General features: G+C 35.9%; 1 protein-coding gene across 8 annotated transcripts in view; it reads right to left on the reverse strand.

Annotated features, from left to right (window-relative positions):
- Positions 1–1,390: 1,390 nt before the first annotated feature.
- Positions 1,391–25,763, reverse strand: part of ZNF507 (zinc finger protein 507) — a 51,853-nt gene continuing 27,480 nt past the window's right edge. For 4 of the 8 annotated variants that reach the window (XM_037021654.2, XM_037021653.2, XM_017671822.3 and 1 more), the window contains 2 exons: positions 5,276–5,410; positions 1,391–5,168 (listed from right to left, as the gene is read on the reverse strand). In XM_037021654.2, the coding sequence (XP_036877549.1) occupies positions 4,802–5,168; positions 5,276–5,410 (502 nt within the window). In that variant the 3' untranslated portion in view covers positions 1,391–4,801. Of the gene's footprint in view, positions 5,169–5,275; positions 5,411–19,516; positions 20,153–25,763 lie in introns of those variants that run through there. The other 4 variants (XR_001854902.3, XR_005062202.2, XR_012126979.1 and 1 more) reach the window with 3 other exon arrangements.

Below are 25,763 nucleotides of genomic sequence, written 5' to 3' on the forward strand. Positions count from 1 at the left end.
AGAAATAATGAGTTAGGTTAGAGTCACAAATTATGGATATGGGCTTAAGAAAAACAAAGACTTTACAAAAATCACAGAGGGAGAACTAATATAGCTGTTATATAACAGGGCTATAAAAACCTTTGTAAAAAACTTTTCTCTTTCTGGTACCTTTAAGGCACTGATCATACTACTACTGTTCTTGTTCAGAGGTCAGCAAACTTTTTCTATCAGAACAGATAAGTACTTTGAACATTGTGGGCCATATGGTTTCTGTCACAAACTACTCAATGCTGCTGTCGTATATCATAAATAGCCATATACAATATGTAAACAAATGGGCATGGCTGTGTTCCAATAAAACTTTACAAATATGAATGGTAGGCCAGATTTGAAGCAATGGCTGTCATCTAATCCCCCTTCTGTACCAGCACTGTCCAACAGTAATAAAACATGAGCTACATATGTAATTTAATATTTTCTAGTAGCTACAGTAGAAAAAGAAAAACAGGTGAAAATTTAATAATATATTTTACTTAATCCAAAATGTCATTTCAACATGTAATCAATATAAAAAACTAATGAGGTAATTTATAGATATATATTTTTGGTAGTAAGTCTTCAAAACTGTTGTGTATTATACACAAGACTATGTAGCATAGCATACTAAACATATTTCAAGTGCCACACGTGGCTAGTGGCTAACAAATTGCACCATATGTTCTGGATCTTCTATGCTGGGATTTCTACAAGTACTCTGGAGTTTAGTGACACAGTGTTGTGACTTGGTCCTTGAAAGATGGAGACTATATGTCCCTACTGAGATAGGACAAGGGATTACATAGGTTGAGAAGAAACAATTGGCCCCAGACACTTTGAGATGGACCAGGATTCTAGGGCGCAAACTGGTAACCAGGGCAATGATACAGTCAGATGACTTTAGCTTCAGCTGCCAATGCAACAAAATCTAATGTGAAAAATTACTTGATTTAGACCACAAAACCATCAAGTTGTGAATGTAATATTGTAATCTTTGGCCTTAAATAAGGAATGCTAATTGTCACTAATAGAGCTAGTTTTTAGCACTTTGACTACAGGATTTAAACCATGTAATGCAAAAATGTGATTCTGAAGATAAAATGAAGAAGTGTGTAAAAAGGAAAAGATCTTCAAAATTAATTTGCATTTTTAAAGACAATTAAAACAATCTAAATGCCTTTTCAATTATCTTCCTTTAACACAGTTTAATGGTAGTCAGGAGTTTAACAAGTTACCAAAGGGCAATCACAAGCCTTATTTTAAACCTTGGGAAGTCCTTCATTATTTAAACCCAAATTTCTAAGAGATTAAATCAGTATTTCTAAGACAAGAATAGATATAACCTTTAGTTAATAAAACTTAGAGGCAAGTGTTTTTAACAAAAAGTTTATTACCAAAATACAATATTAAAGTCAATACATGACAAACTCCTGTAAAGCAAAATAAATTATTCTAACATTATACAGTATTTCCAAAGGTAGTTAAAGAAGCACTATAGACCTTGCTTCACTGTTTGATGAACAGATAAACTGTTCTACCATGAACACAATCCTAGAGTTTTAGGCTTTAAGGCATGCAGCTTGAAGTGCAGGATAAATTTACAAAATGCAAATCATCCTATTTTAATAAGATACAGTGTCAGAATTAACTGTAGTCTTTACATGTCAGTGTTCCAGAAATTTTTAGACTTTGGCTAGAGAAGCAATGCCATAGTGTTACACAATACTTATTTCTTAAAAAAATACTTGTATTCATGTTCATGAATATCAAACTCAAATTTCTATTAAATATATTTTATAGAATATTACTCAGAGCACCTTCTGTACAATAAAAAAGATTAAATAAATGTCTATGAAAACTAAAAATATAGTAAGTTTCAATAGAGAAGCCTGCTTGTCTTTGTCAAGCCAAGTACATTGTGGGAAGATACAATGTAAACACGGGTGCCCACCATTTGCTTTATGAGAAAAGACAGAGAAAATAACGAAGCCACCAAGTTGTCTCAAATAGGATGAAAGACCTAGAACAAAGGCTTCATCAGTGTCACTATATTGCACTGGCTGGACACAGAACTTAAAAGCCTACAGATCAACTGGAATATAGGCATGGTACTATTAGAACACTGGGGTTACCAACGATATTCTGGATTATTAGAGAAAGAGAGAAAATGATAGATCCCTGACAAGTATTATTTATAATGATCAGAATGCATCATCTTCCCCCTCCCTACCTCTGACTTACCCATTAAGTTTATTTTAAAAACTATTTTCACTATCAAATCTTAGTGTTCACAGTGGACAAATACTATGAGCTTTATAGGGCAAAAGATCTAGTCTGAATAAATAAAATGTTATTCCTACAAAGGGAATTCCTGCTATTTTAATATCTATCTCTTGTACAATTAAAATTGCATATTTAGTCTTCATTATTACTTTTAGAAATACTCAATTATTCTTAGCAGTAGAGACACTGTTAACTTAAGGCTTGCTACAAAATGATAATGGGAGGGTACAGAATATCCTTGGTATAATGTTCTTCCTACAGGTCAGGAGAAAGCTTCTGAAAACATTCTAGGCCAGAATCAGATGAACTTTTAAAGGTTTTGAATTTCTGGGTTAATTTTTTCCCATGAGCTAGGGATATTTTAAATTCATGATTCCAAATGGAAACTTAAAGAACAGTTGATGGAAGAGGTTTAAGGAAAAGAAGAAAGGAAATTAAAAACAAATTCACTGTTGAAATTTTGTGGGGTTTTTTTTTTTTTTTTTGGTTATTAGTATTTTCCAAATGATTGAATAAAATTAAGACAAGGAAAATTTATAAAACAAAATTCGTCTAAGTTTGTTAATTTTCAAAACAGATTTCTACAAAGAAACACCGAGTTTTAGCTAACAGCAATGAAAGAACTGAGTGGCAATAATGTGATAGTGGAACCACTTGAAATATTTAATTTGAATCTGAAATGAAAAATATTTGTTTTAATTATGAAAATGAGAGAATAAATATAAATCCACATGCAGTTGATTTAGAGAATATAATTTGGTATACATCGCTTCATGTTATCTTTTAAAAAACCTGGTATTTAAAACAATATCAGAAATGAGTTTTCACATATAAGTTAAAGCTACCTAAATTAAAGAGCTGCAAAGTTACAATTACTTTTGTTTACTGAAATATCATCATGAAAATGAGATTAAGAAAACAAATCAGGTTGTGTTTTAAGATGCCTGGCCCAGTTTAGTTTCTAATGCTTAGTTCCTTAGATCTTAAAAATATTCATTCATTCAATTCATACCTAGACTTTGGGGAGAGACTTCTTTCCTAGAATGTGTCTACAGAGTATCCCATTCAATAAAGTTCAGAAATAGCACCGTGAAGATGGTGCACTGCATAGAGCACCGGCCTTTTGACTTGTAGGCAGAATTTATGAACAAAACAGTGTATATAAATAAATTATCAGAACCACAAAAGCAAAAAAAAAAAAAAAAAAAAAACAACCCCCAAACATAAATCGTTTTCTTCATCTTTGAAACACCATAATACAAAATATGTAATCACATCTACCTGATGGTGAGTTATAATGCAAAAGTTGTTTTAGTTGGTTTTCCACATTGCACACTAACAAAATGGAGTTTTCTAGACAGGAGAAACCCTGTAGACTTGCAAAATGTTTGTTATTACAAGCTTTATAAGCAACCTGAATTTTTACTTTATTTAGCCACACTTGATTATGCCTCTTATGTTAAGTGTAACAAAATTAAAATCCAGAAGTAAAATCTCAATAACAATACTCATTCTAAAGGACTTCTAAATTTCACCCTGTTCCCCCAAATGGTTTTTATTTGAGTTCAAACTATTTCCAAGGTCTGATGATCAGATGCAAGTTTTTATTGTTGGTTGCTTTAAATAGACTCAGATAACAAGCTTGTTTTAGTTTAGAAGAGAGGATGAGGCAGCCTATGAACTACTGAGAAAATTGCAGTGTTCTAACACTCTGAAAAGAACCTCTGGGAAGTGCACTATGCTCAATGAATTACCATTTTTATGAACCTTGAGATTTGGTTTGAGTTGGTGGGAATTCACCTATTTCCTCCTTTGCCCACAAGAAATTTGCTTTAAAATTAAGACAATAATTTACATCTTAAATTCCTATTTACAGTCCAGATTTGGATTTAGAGGTTTTCTTTCTTTCTTTCAGTAAACTAATATATCTTAGATTGAGTATATGATTAATTCCTGTAAGTTTGGGGAAAGATTTAGGTAGATCATTTCAAAGCCCTCTGATGATATTTCTTCCTTGTTGACTCTTGGCAACGCTGAAAACCCCTCAAGAGAAATGACTCCCATTTCTCACAAGAGGCCTGTCAAAATTGAGAATGAAGAAAACTAAGCTCTGCTTAAGACTGTGACACTTTCTTAACAGTATGTTTTAGACTTGAAAGCTCTTTTTCAACTTTTTCACTTGGATTTGTACACTATAAGCTTTTACTAATAAATACACTCAATGCTAAAAGAGGTAACAAGGGTTAATAATACAGGATTACATCTTTGCTTCTACCTCAACTTACTTCCTCTCACTGAAAATATTTAAATATTATTACTGCTTATCCATTTGGAATTCCTTTTATTACATTACAAATTTGGTTCTAAAGCCACATCTGTCATTTCCCCAAAAATCAATAACTATTTCTTTTGTGTCTTTTAAGTACTGATAGCACAAAAGTGGAATGGTGGTATAAAGGATTCCTCTTCTAGCATACTCCTCTTCAAGTAATTATTCAATCTAATTTGTGTTTAGAGTTGTGCTGTGGTCTTTATTTAGGATGATGTTTACGATTTCACCCTCATGCTCTTTCATATGATCCAAGAGATTCTCTTTGCTGGTAGATTCGAACCCACAAATACAACAACAGAAGAGTAAAACGCAATATTCCGTACCATGAGGGGCCGGACTCGAGTTTTTTTCTAAACTATATGAGGTATTACTTGTAGGGCTCAATTTCTCATTCTCACTGGGACCTTTAACTTCACCAGGAGTCTGGGAAATCAGCTCTGAGGATGACACCAAATTTTCTGAACATCCAGTGACAGGATCGGCTCTTTCCTCACTCCTGTGTAGTGGAGTCTTTTCAGAGGATTTACCCAGAACTCTTAAAAAACAAAACAAAACACACCGAACCGTGAGTTGGTTATAATATAGGGCTATATGTAATCCTAACTTTATATATAACAACAGGAAAGGGGTAGGATCAAATACCTGCCACTTTGTGAAATCGCATCATTAATAGCCTTGTTTACTTGTTCATAGTTATAATTTTGGTCACTGGCATGCTTCCACATATGAGACTTCAAAGAAGGAGGATGGCTGCATACATACCCACACAGAGAGCATCTAAAAGACAAGTAAGAGGGAAATCAGATCAATCCTATGACATCATTTACAAAAATTATGGTGATTCTATAAGCAGTTATTATATTTCTTTGAAGCCTTACTAGACGTATTTCACTAAATCTAAGATTGTCACTGAATTTAAGGGACATATTAATTTCAGAGGCTAAATGTCCTAGATTAGAATCCTAGAATCAATGAAATAAATCTTACATTATAAAGAATTTGTAAGAATCAAGACAAACATCCCAGATTACTTTAGCTATTAGAGTATTTGGAAATATTTCTAATATAGTAACATATAAAGTCCTTGCTTTAAATTATTAAACAACATGAAAAGAAATATACACAAAAATCAATACTCCATAACACTCTATTTCTTAAGACAGAAAAAAGGAAATAAATTTCTACATGAACTCTGATTATTTATAGAACCACATAAAATGGTAAAAAAAGTAGTTGTCCTGAAAAGCTTCAAAAATTTTGATTTCATAAATAAAATAATAAACTTAAGAAGTTTCTATTCAAATTACTTCACATAATTGGGTACACTTGATAAAATCTGAACTGAGTGAAGTAATTAAAAAAATTAACAGACTATTTTCAGAGCACTTACAGGTTTATCCCTACTCTCTCCTGCATCCAGTTCCTATTATTAACATCTTGCATCAGTGTGGAATATTGATTACAACCAATATTGATACATTATTAGTAACTAAAGTTCACAGTTTACATTAGGGCTCATTCACTGCATTGTACAGTTCTATGTGTTTTGACAAATATATAATGTCGAGTATCCACCATTACAATATCATACTGAGTAATTTCCTTGCCCTAAATATCCTCTGTGCTCTACCTATTCATCCATCCCACTCACTGAATCCCTGGCAACCACTGATTCTTTTACTGTCTCTACAGTTTACCTTTTCCAGAATGTCACATAGTTGGAATCATATAATATGTAGCCTTTTCAGATTGGTTTCTTTCACTTAGCCATAAGGCATCTAAGGTTCCTCCATGTCTTTTCACGGCTTGATAGCTCCTTCCCTGTTGCTGAATATTATTTCATCGAATGGATGTTCCTCAGTTTGTTTATCCATTTGCCTACTCAAGGACATCTGGCTGCTTTTAAGTTTTGGCAATTATGAATAAAGCTGCTATAAACATTCATGTACAGGTTCTTGTGGATATGAGTTTACATCATTTGGGTAAATACCTTGGAGCACAATTTGCTGGACAGTATGGTAAAATTATGTTTATTTTTCAGAAAACTACAAATGTACTTTTATTTAAAAGACATTATATTAAGCATTCAATCACAAACCTAACAAATCAGGTAACTTACCTGAACTCTTCCCCACAATAAGAGAAATGTTCAGTAATAATGAAGCACAAAGGAAATCAAAAGGCTTAAGAGTAAAGAAGGCAAATTTTGCAAGGACTAAACTCTTATTCTAACCCACTTTTAACTTTATGATGACATTCAGCAGTATTATCTTGTATGTTCTGAAGCTTCAAGTCCAAAGCCAATGAAGGGCTTCTTACCTCAAGAAAATATCAGGGCACTTACAGGTAATAAACATACAATTTTTGAAAGAACTTCCCAGAAATTCAAACATACAAAAATATGTACAATTATTATTAATGATCAGAGAAATGAGTCAAACCCATAAAAGTAACAATGTTAGTAAGTCTGATAATACCATTTTTGCACAGATATGGAGAAATGGAAATAGACAAATTGCATGTATGTATGTACAAGCACTCTGAAGAATAATTTGGTAACATCTGTTAAGACTGAAGAGGCACACACCTGTGATCCTGCAATTCCAGTTTTCCAGGGGTCTACCCTGGAAAGACATTCTTACACTGTTGATAAAGATACATATGCAAGAATAATCACTGTAGCTGTGAATAATAAAAACAAGGCCAGAGCCCACAACCAATAGTTTTCTACATATGGAAATAAATTGATTTATTTTCATATAATGGAACATTATACAGTGATTAAAATTAAAGAACTAGATATACACTTACCACCACAAACCTATGTCAGTAATGATCAGTGGAAAGAAAAAGTGAGTAACAAAAGGAGTTGTTTGGTATATCATTTAAATAAATAGTTAAAACACCAAAACCAATATGTATTATTAATACACACGTAGGTATATACATCTACACTCACACAGGCACACAAACATATGTAGCAAGTTTTTAAAAAATGCCAGGAAATTATATATATTAATATCAGGACATTGGCAAGGAAGGAGTGAAGAAGTAAGGAAGTGAGGTTCTAGCTGTTCCTATATTTTATTTCTTTAAAATGCAGTAAAATGTTTAAAATGCCTTATTTACTTTAAAAACTCATAGCCTATTCTCTTGAAAACTTTATAGCTTACATTACATTACTGGCTACACAAACAGAAAACTAATCTTATTCTGCCCATTTTTACCTGAGATGCAATACTTACTAATATATCTCAATAAATCTGTTTTCACTAACATTTAGAAAAGGGTCAGCAGTTGTCAATCACTCTCAACCCTATGCCACTGAACTCAGTGTCCATACCTATGACTGTACTCATCATACTGTGGAGGGAGTGTAATGTGGTTACAGTCCCCTGCATAGTGTTTCTGGATTGGTTCCCAGAAAGGAGCAACTGCCCTGCACTACTGTGGCCTGGCACCCAACTCGACACTGAGTGTGGGAGTGAAACAGCCAAAGCCCACCTGCTTCCACCAAGAATAATGCCTTTTAACATGTCAAACATTTACATGGTGATTTATAATATAAAGTACCTTTTAATTTATATTATGCAAAGGGGAAATATATATGAAATCTTGGCTCTTCAGATTACTGACTCTTCACATATATTCATATTGTTGCCCTGAAGCTTCACCAGAAAATTCTGTATCCAGAATGAGCCACAGAATGCTGGATTCCCTGAATGAAAAGTCAATCTTATGCAAAGAGAACTTCATACTTCAAGAAAAATGGATCAGGAAATAAATGCCAAAGATTGCAAATTTGCCCCACAGAACATCTACAATGTTACTCAAACCTTTAAAATATAAGAGTGGTGAATTATTCAGTTAAATAACTGATGTGTCCTTTAAAAAAAATAAACTTTAATTTTAGAATGGTGTTAGAGATTCATGGAAAAGTTGAGTTTCTCCTATTGTTAACATCCTATATTATCATGGTACATCTGTTATAAGTAAAGAATCAAAGTTAATACTTACTCTAAGTCCACACCTTATTCAGATGTCCTGTTTTTTTTTTTTGTACCTAATGTCCTTTGTTCCAGGATCCCATCCAGGATACTACAGTACATTTAACTGTCATATCTCCTTAGGATCATCTAGACTATAAAGTTTCTCTGATTTTGTTTTTAATGACCTTGACATACTTGAAGAATACTCGTTAGGTATTTTGTAGAATGTCCCTCAATTTGGGTATGCCTGATGCTTCTCTCATGTCAGAGTAGGGTCCTGGGTTCTTGGTAGGAAGACCACAGAGGTATAGTTCTATTCTTATCATATATCATATATCATATATCATGTATCATATATCATATATCACATCACATCACATCACATCACATCCAGGGTACATGTTATCAACCTGATCTAGCACCTGGCTGAGGTCAAGTTTCTCCACAATAAAGTTACCCTTTCTTATTCTTTCTTTCCATACTGTACACACTGGCAGCAAGTTCCTATGTACAGTGCACAATTAAGGAGCAGGAATTATAATCCATCTCCTTGAGGACAGAGTATTATCTACATAAATTATTTCAAATTCTTCTGTACAGGAGAGTTGTCTATTGTCCCTCATTTGCGTATTTATTCAATCATTTATTTATATCAGTATGGATTGTGAATACATACTTTGGGATTTAATCCAATATTACATTATTTATTTTGTTGGTCAAATTACTGAGGGCTAATTATCAGTTAGCTCCAATGTCCCACCGACATACTCTTTGTTCGGTGTGTGGAGCACTTTACTTTTTGGCACTACCAGATGCTCCAGGCTTACTCTGTATATTTCCTGCCCCAGACCAGTACTAGATCAGTCATTTCTCTAAGCCATTTTTCTGGTTCCTTTTATTGGAGAATGGTATTAGAAACCAAGATTTAGGTACTGAGTGACTGCTTTACTTTTATAAATAATTTATTTTCCTGAGTTCAAAATCCACTGTGGATAATTAGAAATACACAAGAAAAAAAGGAGAAAATAAAAATCACTCATAACATTACCATTAGATGTAACCAATTATTATAATTTTGATGTATATTTCCCCATCTTAAAATACACACAAAATTGGGATCATTCATGTTTTTTATTTTGTTAATATTGTTAAATTTTATATGTAAAATATAATATATAACAAGCCTTCTATAGTAAAATAAACTTAATATAACTTAAGTTTTCTACTATAAAGTATTTTGTGGCTGCCCAGAATTCCACCATTGGATGGAACCGGTAGAATAACTATCCACAACTCATTATTATTTTATGCAAAAATATTATTCTAAAAATTGACAATTACAAACTTCTAGTTTGTGGTTCAAAATCTAAGAAGCTTGGGAAATGCTATTCCATCCTAACAGTAAGCAAAAAGCTGAACAAACTGAAAAAAATAGAAAACTCTTCTTAGATATGTAAGAGAAGTGAAGTTACAGGGCAAACCATTGCCCTCAAAATTGGAGAGACCAACAGGCAAATATAGAGAATAGCAACTTAGTGGTGTAGAAACCCAAGAGCTGAAACCTCCAAGGAACCAAGGCTGGAATAGGGCAACCTGACCTATAATTGATGAATTGCTGGAGGCTAAGTGTGGACAGTATAAGAGTAGAAAACTTGAGGGTGATGCAGTCATTCTTCCCTCCCTTTTGGGTTCACCCTGGGAATTCTACCAGGTTCTTAGGGACTACTGGAGAAAAATTCGTTTTTTGCTTCAGGCAGGTGGGGGTAAAAGAACCATTGTTAACTACACTCAGCATTCTTTTCTTAATAAGGTCTGTTCTCAGGAAAAACTATTTAACCACAGCCAAACTGGCTGGAGTTTCATCAGAGCATAACTGACCTGAGAGGGAAAGGAAATACCAAATTCCAGCCCACTCTAACTATTTTGTCCCAAGGAGGATGTAGGAGACTGAGAAGCATGTTTAAGGCTTGCAATTTAGAGTCTAAGAAGTACACTAAAAGGCTGACACCTAATCATAGGACTATAGAACATGTCTCTTCCCCACACTACTACACTATATTATTTAAAGGCCTATTTACAGCAGTGCCTTTTACCCAGTACATCATACTTAGCTATCAAGGAAAAATTACAAGACATACTAAATGGCAAAAACCAAAGTTTGAAGAGAAAAAGCAAGCATCAGAACAAGACTCATTAATGGCAGGATGTTGCAATTATCAGACTGGTGATTTAAAACAACTGACTGATATGCTAAGAGTGTGAATGAAAAAGTACACAGCATGCAGTAGCAGATGGGTAATGAAAGCAGAGAGATGGAAAGTCTAACAAAGAACCAAAAAATGCTAGAAATTAAAAATACAATAAATTAAATGAAGAGTACCTTTGATGGCTTATTAGTAGACTGGACACGGCTGAGGAAAGAATCTCAACAGAAACCTCCAAAATTGGAAAGCAAACAGTAAAGAAACTGGGAAAAGAAAGACAACTGCAAAGGTGTAAAATATGCAAAATGGGAATGCCACAAAAAAGAAAGGAACAGAAGAAATACTCAAAACATTAACTGAGAATTTCCTCAAATTAATGTCAGAAACCAAACCACAGGTCCAGAAAGCTCAGAGAATACCAATCAGGATAAATGGCAGAAAAACTACACCTAGGCACCCAGGCATATAACTTTGAAGTACAGAAAATAAAAAGACAAAAATCCTGAAAGAAGCCTGACGGAAATAAAGCACCTTATGTATAAAGGAGCAAAGGTAAGAATTTAACCTGGCTTCTCCTCAGTGACCATGAAAACAAGAGTGGTATATGATATTTAAAGTGTTGAAATAAGAATCAACCTAGAATTCTGTATCCAGCAAAATTATTCAAAAGTGAAGCAGAAATATTTTATTAAACAAAAATTAAAGGAATTTATTTTGCAAGGAATTTGCTAGCTATAGACCTGTCTGTCTTACAAGAATGTTAAAAGAAGTGCTTCAGAAAAAGGAAAAATGATATGAGCCAGAAATTTGTATCTATATAAAGTAAGGAAGAGCATTAGAGAAGGCATAAGAGAAGAAAAAATAAAAATTTTTATTTTTCTTAACTGATCTAAGGTATTTGCTCAAAATAACAGCAACAATGTATTTGATTATGTATGCTTATTATGTATGTGTATACACAAACATACTTATGTATGAATGAAATGAATGACAAATGATACAAGGATAGGAGAGAAGAATTAGGATTATTTTATTATAAGGTACATAGTGTTACTTGAAAATGGATTTGGATTAGTTATAAATGTATATTCCAAATTCAAGGGAAACCACTAACATGAAGTAAAAAAATGAACTATAAATGGATGCTAAATAAAAAAGGAGAGAAAATGCAATCATATAAAATGCTTAAACCCATGAAAAGCAGAAAAATACTGGCGGAAAACAGGAAAAAACAAGGGCAACAAATATAAAACAGTAACAAATATGACAGATATAAATTAGACTGCCAATTATCATTTTGAACATCAATGGTCTAAGTACACCAACTAAGAGACAAGCATTGTTGGAGTGCATTGAAAACAAGAACCAACTATATGTTGTCTATAGGAAAACCATATTAAATATATATACACATACAGAAGAGGGATGGAGAAAAAGATGGCGGAGTAGGAAGGCAAGGTAGAAACCAAACACATACAAGAGGAAAATACAGCAAATACAACTCAACCTTGAAAACAACCTGAAGACTGCAGAACAGACTACCTACATGTGGGGAAGAACAGAAGACCTCACAGAAAAGGGTGAAGCAGCAAAGCCAAGATTGAGCAGGACCCAAGCTCTCCCCCAACCCCAGCCTACAGGTGGGAGAAAGAGGAATGGAGCAGGGAGGGGTTAGGAGCCCAGGAATGCTGAATGCCTGGCCCTGGAGATCTCTGGGAGCACTAGCTCACATTAACGTTGGTTCTTGTGATTAGTGGGGCTGGACACCAAGGACAGGTGGAATACTCAGGGAGGCTGAGACTCCAGCCACTTGTGGAGAACAGGCAAACTCCACTGGTCTCCCTGAGACAAAAGCAGAGGTGACAGTCTGAAAGACTTATTAGCAGTGGGAGGAGTGCCAGAGGAGCGAGGATTAGACGGAGCTCTCTCCTCAGGAGAAAGGGTAGGTGGATGATACCTCCCAAGTCCTCCCTTGGCCCAACAGGTAGGAAACTCTGAGGAACCCCAGATGCACCTCGCTGGCAACGCAGCTCTGAGGCTCCTCCCTGCACACACTTGCCAACCAACACACTTGACCCAGCAGCAGTGTCAGACTTTGCTGCCTGGCAGGCAGAGGGAGACTCTTCCAGCTTTCTTCAGTCTGTTTTAGCCCAACTGGAGAAGTGACTGCAGGAGCCAGTCCCAAGAACTCCTTCTGCCCCATGGTTGTCCAAGCTGGGTGCTACATGTTGGGGCTGGGCAAAGCTGAACAGCAGCCTGCCCACCTCATTAACCCTGCAGCCCTGCCACTGCTGCAGGGCAAGCAGAGGGCAGGGCACCCTGCCCACAGTGATTCCAATAGAGACTTCTGTGTTGATCACAAAGGTGTGGCTGAAGCAAACTGACAGTCCAGACTCAGACCACTACAGAAGACAGACAGAAAGGCAGCCCAGCCCACTACACACCAACAGCTGGAGCTCCTGCAAAGTAGAACCAGATATCGGAGAATAAAGAGTCTTGAGCTTCTGGGCACCAGAGGACACTTCCTTCATAAAGCTATTACTTCATAGGCCAGGAAGCATAGCAGAGCCATCTAATACAAAGGAAAAAACACAGAAACCCTGACAAAATGAGTAGGCAGAGGAATATGTTCTGAACAAAACTATAGGACAAGACACCAGAAAGAGGGCTAAATGAAAGGAGAGCACCAATCTTTATCAATAAAGACTTCAAAGTAAGTCATAAACATACTCATGGATCTACAGAACAATATTCAAGATCTCAGGGAGGATTTCAACAGAGACAGAAGACTTGAAAAAGAACCACTCAGAGCTGAGGAATACAGTATCTGAAATGAAATATACAATGGAAGGATTTAAGAGTAGATTATTGCAGGCAGAAGAGACAGTGAGATGGAAATTAGAAAACAGGAACAAATGAAGCTGAGGAAAAGATAGAAAGAAGGATCTCTAGGCATGAAAAGAGAAAAAAGATTACTTATAAAGCAAACCCCATCAGGCTATCAGTAGACTTCTCAGCAGAAACTTTACAGGCCAGAAGGGAGTGACATGATATAGTTAATGTAATGAAACCGAAGAACCTCCAACCAAGGATCCTCTACCTGCTAAGATTATCATTTAAATTTGAAGCAGGGATTAAACAATTTCCAGATAAAAGTTGAAGAAATTTACCACCACCAAGCCAACCATACAGGATATGTTAAAGGGATTGCTGTAAATGGAAATGTTCCTAAGGCTAAATGGCTTTCATCAGTAAAAATAAACCCACAGTAAAGGTAGTAGAGCAATTAATTACCAAGCAAGTATAAAATTAAAAGAAAACAAAAGCAGCAAAGTCTACTATTCACAAAATCAGTCAAGGGATACACAAATGGCACAGATTATGACATCTAATACATAAAGTGTGGAGGAGGAGGAAGAAGAAAAGTACTTTTAGATTGTGTTTGACATAGAGCAATCAGCAATTTTAAGATACACTATTGTATAGTAAGGAAACCATTCTTGAACCTTTGGTAACCACAAAATTAAAGTCAACAACAGATACACACACACACACATATCCAATCGTAACACTAAAGAAAACCACCAAATTGCAAGAAAAGTATAAGAGAATTCAAGAAAGGAACAGAGAGGAGCTTTAAAAACAACCAGAAAACAATTAATAAAATGGGGTAAGTACATATCTATCAATAATCACCTTAAATAAAAGTGGACTGAATGCCCCAATTAAAAGACACAGAGTGGAAGGATGGATTAAAAAAAACAAGACCCAGAGGAGGATCAAGATGGCAGTGTGAGCAGGGCAGCAGAAATCTCCCAAAACCATATATACTTTTGAAAAGGCAGTAAATACAACCACACCTAACAGAGAGACCAGAAGATACAGTACAACAGCCAGGCTACATCTACATCTGCAAAGAACTCAGCATCTCACGAAAAGGTAAGATACAAAGCCGTGACCGGAGCACTCCCCACACCCCAGCTCATCAGCGGGAGGAAAAGAATCCGAGTGGGGAGGGAGTGGAAGCACAGGACTGCTAAATAACCAGCCTGAGTAATCTGCACTGGGAGCACAGACACACATTGCACGGTGTACTGGATATTCGAGACGAAAAAGTAAAATCCGAGATGGAAACTGTGAGTGGGTCCCCATAGCCAGCTTCTCTGGGTCAAAAGAAAAGTGGGTGATTGTTCAAAGTCTTACAGGTACAGGGGCTTAATAGCTGGATGGAATTGTCCTGGCACACTCAGCCCAGCAGGCTGGGAATCCTAAGTTACTTCAGGCACCCTAACCCCCTGGGTGACAATGCAGCTTTGAAGCCCCTCATGGCGATAAGCAGCCTGCCATTCGTTCCCCACAGCTGGCACTGCAAACAAACCCGATGACCCACCACAGCGGTGGAGCAGCCAGAGAGTAGCCATGCCCACAGCAATCAATCAGAGTCTCCTCCGAGTGCGCAGCTAACAGCGACAGACCCAGAGGCTGCCGCCGGTGCGTAGCTGCCCAGCACAGACAGAGGAAGTTGGAGCAAGGCACAAAGGGGCGCTGTTCTCGCAGAACACACCTGGCACGCCTGCCACTCCCTGCAGGGCTCTGGGCTATCCCAAGGGCTGCCCTGCCCATGGCAGCTCAGGAGATTAACCCAGAGGCTGCTCCTGGTGTGCAGGTAACCGACACAGGCAGCAGAGAAGGGCAAGGTGACCAGCAAGCGGGAAGGGACTTTGTTCTCCCAGCTGACAAATGTGCCACCTGCCTATGATCACCTCTATCATCATGAAAAAGCAGAAGAATCTGGTCCAGTCAAGAATCACTCAGACAACCCCAGAGGGAGGGCCTGAGGAGATAGATATAGCCAATCTTTCTGAAAAAGAATTCAAAATAGAGGTCATAACAATGCCGATGGACCTGCAGAGAAATATGCAAGAGTTAAGGGATGAAGTCAGAAGGGAGATTACAGAAATGAAATAATTTCTGGAAGGACTTAAGAGCAGACTGGATGAGGTGCATGAGACTGTTAATGGAATAGAAATCAGAAAACAGGAATACAGAGAAGGTGAGGCAGAGAGAGAAAAAAGGATCTCTAGGAATGAAAGAATATTAAGAGAACTGTGTGACCAATCCAAACGGAACAATATTCGCATAATAGGGGTACCAGAAGAAGAGAGAGAAAAAGGGATAGAAAGTGTTTTTGAAGAAATAATCGCTGAAAACTTCCCCAAGCTATGGGAGAAAATAGTCTTGCAGACCATGAAGTCCACAGATCTCCCAACACAAGGGACCCAAGGAGGACAACACCAAGACATATAATAAATAATATGGCAAAGATCAAAGACAAAGACGGTATTAAAGGCAGCCAGAGAGAAAAAAAAGATCACCTACAAAGGAAAACCCATCAGGCTATCATCAGATTTCTCAACAGAAACCTTACAGGCCGGAAGAGAATGGCATGATATACTTAATGCAATGAAACAGAAGGGCCTTCAACCAAGAATACTGTATCCAGCATGATTACCATTTAAATATGAAGAAGGGATTAAACAATTCCCAGACAAGCAAAAGATGAGGGAATTTGCCTCCCACAAACCACCTCTACAGGATATTTTAAAGGGAATGCTCTAAATGAAAGCACTCCTAAGGCTAAACAGATGTCACCAGAGAAAATAAAATCACAGTAAAGAAAGCAGACCAACCAAATACTAACTAAAGGCAAAAAACAAAACCCAACTATTCACAAAAGCAGTCAAAGGAAACACGAAAGAGTACAGAATAAAACACCCAACATATAAAGAATGGAGGAGGAAGAATAAGAAGGGAGAGAAATAAAGAATGATCACACTGTGTTTATAATAGCTTAATAAGAAAGTTAAGTTAGATGGATAGATAGTAAAGAAGCTACCCTTGAACCTTTGGTAAACACGAATCTAAAGCCTGCAATGGCAATAAGTATATATCTACCGATAATCACCCTAAATATAAATGGACTGAACACACCAATCAAAAGACAGAGTAACAGAATGGATAAAAAAGCAAGACCCATCTATATACTGCTTAAAGAGACTCACCTGAAACCCAAAGACATACACAGAACAAAAGTCAAGGGATGGAAAAACATATTTCATGCAAACAATAGGGAGAAAAAAGCAGGTGCTGTAGTACTAGTATCAGACAAAATAGACTTCAAAACAAAGAAAGTAACAAGAGATAAAGAAGGACATTACATAATGATAAAGGGGTCAGTCCAACAAGAGTATGTAACCATAATAAATATATATGCACCCAATACAGGAGCACCAACATATGTGAAACAAATACTAACAGAATTAAAGGAGGAAATAGAATGCAATGCATTCATTTTAGGAGACTTCAACTCACCACTCACTCCAAAGGACAGATCCACCAGACAGAAAATAAGTAAGGACACAGAGGCACTGAACACCACACTAGAACAGATGGACCTAACAGACATCTACAGAACTCTATACCCAAAAGCAGCAGGATACACATTCTTCTCAAGTGCACATGGAACATTTTCCAGAATTGACCACATACTAGGCCACAAAAAGAGATTCAGTAAATTTAAAAAGACTGAAATTCTACCAACCAACTTCAGACCACAAAGGTATAAAACTAGAAATAAATTGTACAAAGAAAGCAAAAGGCTCACAAATACATGGAGGCTTAACAACATGCTCATAAATAATCAATGGATCAATGACCAAATTAAAATAGAGATCAAGCATTATATGGAGACAAATGACAACAACAGTACAAAGCCCCAACTTCTGTGGGATGCAGCAAAATCAGTTCTAAGAGGAAAGTATATAGCAATCCAGGCCTATTTAAAGAAGGAAGAACAATCCCAAATGAATAGTCTAAAGTCACAATTATTGAAATTGGAAAAAGAAGAACAAATGAAGCCCAAAGTCAGCAGGAGGGACACAATAAAGATCAGAGAAGAAATAAATAAAATTGAGAAGAATAAAACAATAGAAAAAAGTCAATGAAACCAAGGGCTGATTCTTTGAGAAAATAAACAAAATAGATAAAACCCTACCCAGACTTTTTAAGAGAAAAAGAGAATCTACACAAATCAACAGAATCAGAAACGAATAAGGAAAAATCATGTCAGACCCCACAGAAACACAAAGAATCATTAGAGAATACTATGAGAATCTATATGCTAACAAGCTGGAAAACCTAGGAGAAATGGACAACTTCCTAGAAAAATACAACCTTTTAAGATTGACCAAGGAAGAAACAGAAAATCTAAACAGACCAATTACGAGCAATAAAATTGAAGTGGTAATAAAAAAACTATCCAAGAGCAAAACCCCTGGGCCAGATGGATTTACCATGGAATTTTATCAGACATACACAGAAGACATAATACCTATTCTCCTTAAAGTTTACCAAAAAATAGAACAGGAGGGAATACTTCCAAACTCATTCTATGAAGCCAATATCACCCTAATACCAAAACCAGGAAAAGATCCCACCATAAAAGAAAATTACACATCAATATCCCTGATGAACATAGATGCAAAAATACTCAACAAAATATTAGCAAACTGAATTCAAAAATACATTAAGAGGATCATACAACATGACCAAGTGGGATTCATCTCAGAGATGCAAGGATGGTACAACATTTGAAAATCCATCAATATCATCTACCACTCACATCAACAAAAAGAAGGACAAAAACCACATGATCATCTCCATAGATGCTGAAAAAGCATTCGACAAAATTCAACATCTATTCGTGATAAAAACTCTCAACAAAATGGGTATAGAGGGCAAGTACCGCAACATAATAAAGGCCATATATGATAAACCCACAGCCAACATCATACTGAACAGCGAGAAGTTGAAAGCTTTACACCTAAGATCGGGAACAAGACAGGGATGACCACTCTCCCTACTGTTATTCAACATAGTACTGGAGGTCCTAGCCACGGCAATTAGACAAAACAAAGAAATACAAGGAATCCAGATTGGTAAAGAAGCAGTCAAACTGTCACTATTTGCAGATGACATGATATTGTACATAAAAACCCTAAAAACTCCACTCCAAAACTATTAGAACTAATTCAGCAAAGTTGCAGGATACAAAATTAATACACAGAAATCTGTTGCTTTCCTATACACTAACAATGAGCTAGCAGAAAGAGAAGTCAGGAAAACAATTCCATTCACAATTGCATCAAAAAGAATAAAATACCCAGGAATAAACCTAACCAAGGAAGTGAAAGACCTATATCCTGAAAACTACAAGACACTCTTAAGAGAAATTAAAGAGGATGCTAACAAATGGAAACTCATCCCATGCTCTTGGCTAGGAAGAATTAATATTGTCAAAATGGTCATCCTGCCTAAAGCGATCTACAGATTTACTGAAATCCCTATCAAAATACTAACAGCATTCTTCAACGAACTAGAACAAATAGTTCTAAAATTCATATGGAACCACCAAAGACCCTGAATAGCCAAAGCAATCCTGACAAAGAAGAATAAAGTAGGGGTGTTCTCGCACCCCAAGTTCAAGCTCTACTAGAAAGCCACAGTAATCAAGACAATTTGGTACCGGCACAAGAACAGAGCCACAGACCAGTGGAACAGAATAGAGACTCCAGACATTAACCCAAACATATACGGCCAATTAATATATGATAAAGGAGCCATGGACATACAATGGGGAAATGACAGCCTCTTCAACAGCTGGTGTTGGCAAAACTGGACAGCTACCTGTAAGAGAATGAAACTGGATCACTGTCTAACCCCATACACAAAAGTAAATTCAAAATGCATCAAAGACCTGAGTGTAAGTTATGAAACCATAAAACATAGGCAAAAATCTCTTGGACATAAACATTGTTAGGCTGAAGAAAGGAAAAACAAGGACATGCAAACAGAACAGAGAGATGCCATAGGGGGAGAACAGACCAGACCCCAAAGTCCGTGCCGTATATGGAAAGGGGACAGCTCTCCCTGAATTCCATCCTGATGTGCCAACTAAGACCCGGATGTCAGCCTCCTCCCTCTTGGAAGGAAAAAAGTTTCTAGTTGTCTATTATGTCACCTTTAGCCAATCATACCTCTCCACGCCCCCTAGGATAGCTTGCCCACTCCTCCCCATCCTAATCCCTTATAAGCCCTCCACCTCCCTAACCAGGGGTGACTTCTCTGGCCTGTGACAAGAAGGCCACAGAACCTCACCCGGGGGTATTTAAATAAATTACCTGGCCCTTTGTTGCCTCTCTTTGCCTGCATATTTCGGCTAGAATTTATCTTAGAAACATGAGCAACTTCTTCATGAACATGTCATTCTGGGCAAGGGAGACAAAAGCAAAAATGAACAAGTGGGACTATATCAATCTGAAAAGCTTCTGTACAGCAAAGGACACTATCAATAGAACAAAAAGGCATCCTACAGTATGGGAGAATATATCCGATAAAGGGTTGACATCTAAAATATATAAAGAGCTCATGCACCTGAACAAACAAAAAGCAAATAATCCAATTAAAAAATGGGCAGAAGACCTGAACAGACACTTCTCCAAAGAAGAAATTCAGATGGCCAACAGGCACATGAAAGATGCTCCACATCACTAATCATCAGAGAAATGCAAATTAAAACCACAATGAGATATCAACTCACACCAGTTAGGATGGCCACCATCCAAAAGAGAAACAACAACAAATGCTGGGGAGGATGTGAAGAAAGGGGAACCCTTCTACAATGCTGATGGGAATGTAAATTAGTTCAACCACTGTGGAAAGCAGTATGGAGGTTCCTGAAAAAATTCAAAAAAAATGCCATTTGACCCAGGAATGTCACTCCTAGGAATTTACCCTAAGAATACAGCAGCCCAGTTTGAAAAAGACATATGCACCACTGTTTATCACAGCACTATGTATAATAGCCAAGAAATGGAAGCAACCTAAGTGTCCATCAGTAGATGAATGGATAGAGATGTGGTACATATACACAATGGAATATTATTCAGCCATAAGAAGAAAACATCCTACCATTTGCAACAACATGGATGGAGTTAGAGGGTAGTATGCTCAGCAAAATAAGACAGGCGGAGAAAGAAAAGTATTAAATGATTTCACTCATCTGTGGAATATAACAAATAAAAAACTGAAGGAACAAAACAGAGCAGACTCACAGAACCCAAGAATGGACTAACAGTTACCAAAGGGAGAGGGACTGAGGATGGGTGGGAAGGGAGGAATAAGGGGGAATAGGGGCATTATGATTAGCATGTATAATGTGGGGGGCAGGGGACATGGGGAAAGCAGTATAACACAGAGAAGACAAGTACTGATTCTATAGCATCTTGGTACACTGATGATGGAGTATGTGGTGGTGACTTGATAATGGGGGAGTCTAGTAACCATAATGTACATTAATGATAACAAAAAAATTTTTTTTAATAGAATAGAAATCACACAATGTCTGCTCTCAAACCACAGTGGAATTAGAAATCAATTAATAGAGATAACTGAAAAACCTCAAAATATTTGTGGAGATTAAACAACACACATAGAAAAGCTATGTAGGTCAAAGGCAAAATCTCAAGAAGATTTTACAATAGTTTGAACTAATGAAAATAGAACTCATCAAAATGTGTGGGATGCAGCAAGAGCAGTACTTGGAGGAGAATGTATAGCATTGTATGCATATAATAGAAAAAATAGAAGATTTAAAGTCAATCATCTAAGCTTCCACCTTAGGAAACCAGAAAGAGAAGAGCAAATTAAATCCAAAGTAAGTAGAAGAAAATAATAAAATCAGAGAAGAAATCAATGAAAATGAAATCAGAAAATCAATAGAGATATCAACCAGCGAAAATCTGGCTCTTTGAAAAGATCAATAAAATCAATAAAACAGTAAGTAACCAAACTACTTAAGAGAGAATACAAATTACTAATATCAGAAATGATAGAGGGGCTATCACATCCCACAGACATTAAATGGATAATAAAGGAATAACATGGACAACTCTATGTACACAAATTTGATAATCATTTATCAAAGTATATTAAATGCGAGTAATTATAGAGCACAAACTTCACTGGTAGCTCTTCAGTCCACTATGTAAATAGAGTTGCTTCATGATCAGTGAGCAATCAATCATGTCATTTCTTTAAAAGTCTGTCAGTGATTGTCACTCCTATGCAGGTCACTAACAGCAAAGCATGTAGTTATGACAGAACTATGAGACATTTTACAAAAATGGATAATTGAAGAAGGAACTGACCAACAAAATGGAAGTGTACCAAGAGACCAAAAAGTGCTAACAGTGGAAATGAAATTCGACTCAAGTGTAAATGGAGTTATAGAACAACTTAGCTGACCACAAGAATCTTGACACTGCAGCCATTGAAGAAACTCTGGATGGACAGCCAGAGGATTTACACAAGGTGATCGTAATGACATAGATGAAGTTATGTTGGTAAAAAATTCTGTATTTACAGAAACTCTTGCAGATATTTTATGATATTGAAAGATCAAAGGATAAAATGTTGAAAGCTGATCCATACTCAGAAAGGAGTATGACAACTGGCCAAGTCACAGAAAAGATACCCCATACTATATAAGGATCATAATGAACATGCAAGCACTGTGCAAACTACTTTTGATAAGCTTCTCACAAATAAATAAACACTTTAATTTCTCAATATTTCCAAGTTTTAAGTTATAGTGTACTAAGTTAACATGATTTTCAAAATTTTCTATATAACAGTAAGAGAGAGTTTTCAATTCTTTAAGAAAAAACTTAGAGGTTGCAGAACAATCATAATTTTCAGCACTAATTACTAAGATTGGTTTGCATGGCTTCAGTTTGCATGGTCATAGAGTCCCCATGATATTGTACAAACCAAGGACTACCTGTGTACTTGTATATACACATAAATTCTAGTGTGGCTATACATACCCATGAACAAGAAATGTACATAATAATATACAGGGTGAAAACTTTAAATGCTATTGAGAAGCAACAGATAACTGAACAAATGGAAAAAGTTCACACCTTGTTTGAATAAAGTTATTGTTTCTAAATTCACCTAGAAGCTTAACAGTATCCCAATACAAATAACAGATTTTAAGAGGGAACTAGACCAGCTGATTCTGAAGTTCATATATGCATGTATATACTACACCTAATTAAAATAACAAATAAAAAATCAAACCACCTACAAAATCTACACACTTCACTTCATCTCATTACCACCTCTCCCGCAGAATTTGGTTTAATTTGCATATGTAATTGAAAAAATGCTTTGTTGTGAAACTAATATAAAAGAGTAGTATAAGGTGAATATGCAATTTAAAAAATAACAAACACTGTGTACATCCTACCTGCTTAAGGAAAACATTACCTTTACCTTAGGAGCTCTTTGTGTGTTCCTCCAAGATCACATATCTCTTCCTCCCTAAAAGAGGCATCACCTTTCTGTATTTTGTATTGTGTGATTGCTTACTTTTTCTCAATTTCACCTATACGTATGCCAGAACAATTGTTTATTTGCATGTTTTTGAGCATATAAACAGAATCATACTTTATGTATTGGCTTGCTTGTGTATCTCAGCTCAGTGTTTCTGACATTCACCCATGCTGATAGGGATAGCTCCATTTATCACAGGGTACCTACACTTTGATTTTTACCTTTACAATTTCTCAATTTCTTTAATAAATGAGCAACACATTTAAATGTTGTTTTTAGTATTTACCCAGCATTTTAGTTACGTTTACTGGGAAAGTTCTTCAGGTTATCTACTTTGCTGTCTGAGATGGGATGCCCTGCTTATAGTTGTTTAGTTTAAGTTGCTAACCCAATTTCTGTCCTCCTCAACTGGTCAGCAAATGTTACCTTTACATAAACAGTTTCCTGACTATATAACCTATATTCCATATTCAAAAATGGAACATACAGGCAAGTACAAATACCAGAAAATTACTTGCATAACTTCCCAGTCTTTATTTAATGTACATATATAGATCTAAAGTAAAAGTGGAATACTACAGATTTATAATCCTATTTTTGACAACATTTGACAAGCACTTTTTCAAGTTAAAAGTTATGCATTTTCAATGGGTATAATGCTACATCCTATAAAGCGATTTAATCATAATTTAACCATTCTACTATTATTATAGAGTTTGAATGTTTTTGATCTTTTTAAGATTAAAAAATTCCTGTAACAATTATCTTCTCCATTTACATGTATCACTGATTATCCTGTAAGATAAGGTATGTTTTTCTTTCTCACAATTCTTAAGAATAATAAAGAAAAAATTGGACACTCAGTTAACATATAGAATATTATAAATAACCTTTGAAACTTTCAGTGTGCTCCACTTTGATTGCCTTCTCTCCATTTTCCAGAGATAAGAACATTCCTGAAGTGTGGGACAAAACCATTTTTAAGGCTTCTGATTTGTTAGCATTTATGACATCAGGGAAAAAGGAGGTATGATGAAACAGGTACACTTAAATAAATAATGGATATTTATGTAAGTGGTGAATCACACATTCCAGAAGGAAATACTAAAATTATTTTTAGACTAGTTTGCGGAGGACAAGTATACCTTAAAGAGTATTAGAAATACCTAAAATTTAGAATGAAATACCACTTACAATTAGAAATGCTCTTTTCTAATACTTTAATCTATGAGATAACCTTGAGTCTATCACTTTCATTAGCTTTCCTATATAAACTGCATATAGATGACATCTTTTACTTTCTTGCTCTAGTCATTTCAAATTTCTCTCTCCCATCCTGTTGGACAAAGACTTATTTTTGTATGAAGTCCTTAAAATCTTTTTTAAAGAAAGGGAGAGAGAGAGATAAACCAAGAGCAGTATGCTGAACAAACAAGCCCGAATTCTATGAATCTACCTTACCTGGTACAAAGGTTACTCTGAAAGGACACTTACAACGGTAAATATTCATTAAGAGATTTCCATTAAAAAAAAAAGTGGGAAAACTGATATGACTAAGCACTTACTAAAATGATTTTCAACTGATCAGAGGAGAAGGGACACTGCAGGAGATCATCAATCTCAAAGTTATGTGAAGGTAGCTTAAATCAGTTTTTATTTGCTTTTTTACAAGTTTCCTTTAGCTACAGTATTACCTTCTCATTTTTCATTTCCTCCTCACCTTCCTACACAATTCCATGGAGTAAACCAAAAACTCTTGGTTTAAAAAAATGAGAATGAATTGCTATTATACTATCATCCTGTTTTAGTCACTTCACTGTGCTTATTTTCTGAAATTGTCTTGTTTACTTATTTATCTATCTATCTTCTTACATGAAGGTATAAATTCTATGACCATGTGTTGAGTCAGAAAATGAATAGCTGACTCCATACCAACCAGACCAAAATACATGCACTACCTACAGAAAGCAAGAAAATGTTCTGCAACAGAAGGGTATATCTAAGAGAACCATGTCACCAACAGACCATCAACATCCATACTTTTAATTATCCTGCAAAACAAAGCAAACCAAAACCAAACCCAAACAAAACCATACTGACACAAGAATAGCAGCAGCACATTTACATGACATCACCTATCATAATTTTGTTTTGCATCTGTAGTGGAACTGCCTGATGTTCCTGTTGAATCATTTTGTACTTCAATTATTCAAGACTATCCAGGCAAAGTTATAAGTGTGACCCAAGGAAACAAGTGAACGTTCTAAACAGCCTACTTGCCACTCTGTGTAGGCCTGGAAAGCAGGCTGGACCAAAGCTTTGGAATGCCAGAATGAACACAACTTCTGTCAGCCAACCAAATCCCACCCACATGAAAAATGATTTCTTCCCGATGCAAGAGAATTATTTTGGCAACCAAAAGAAAACCAGTGTAAAAACCTGTGATCCTGTGATTTATAATTAGAAATATTTATTTGGTCT

This window comes from Manis javanica, chromosome 17 (genome assembly GCF_040802235.1).
Source record: "Manis javanica isolate MJ-LG chromosome 17, MJ_LKY, whole genome shotgun sequence".
NCBI lineage: Eukaryota > Metazoa > Chordata > Mammalia > Pholidota > Manidae > Manis > Manis javanica.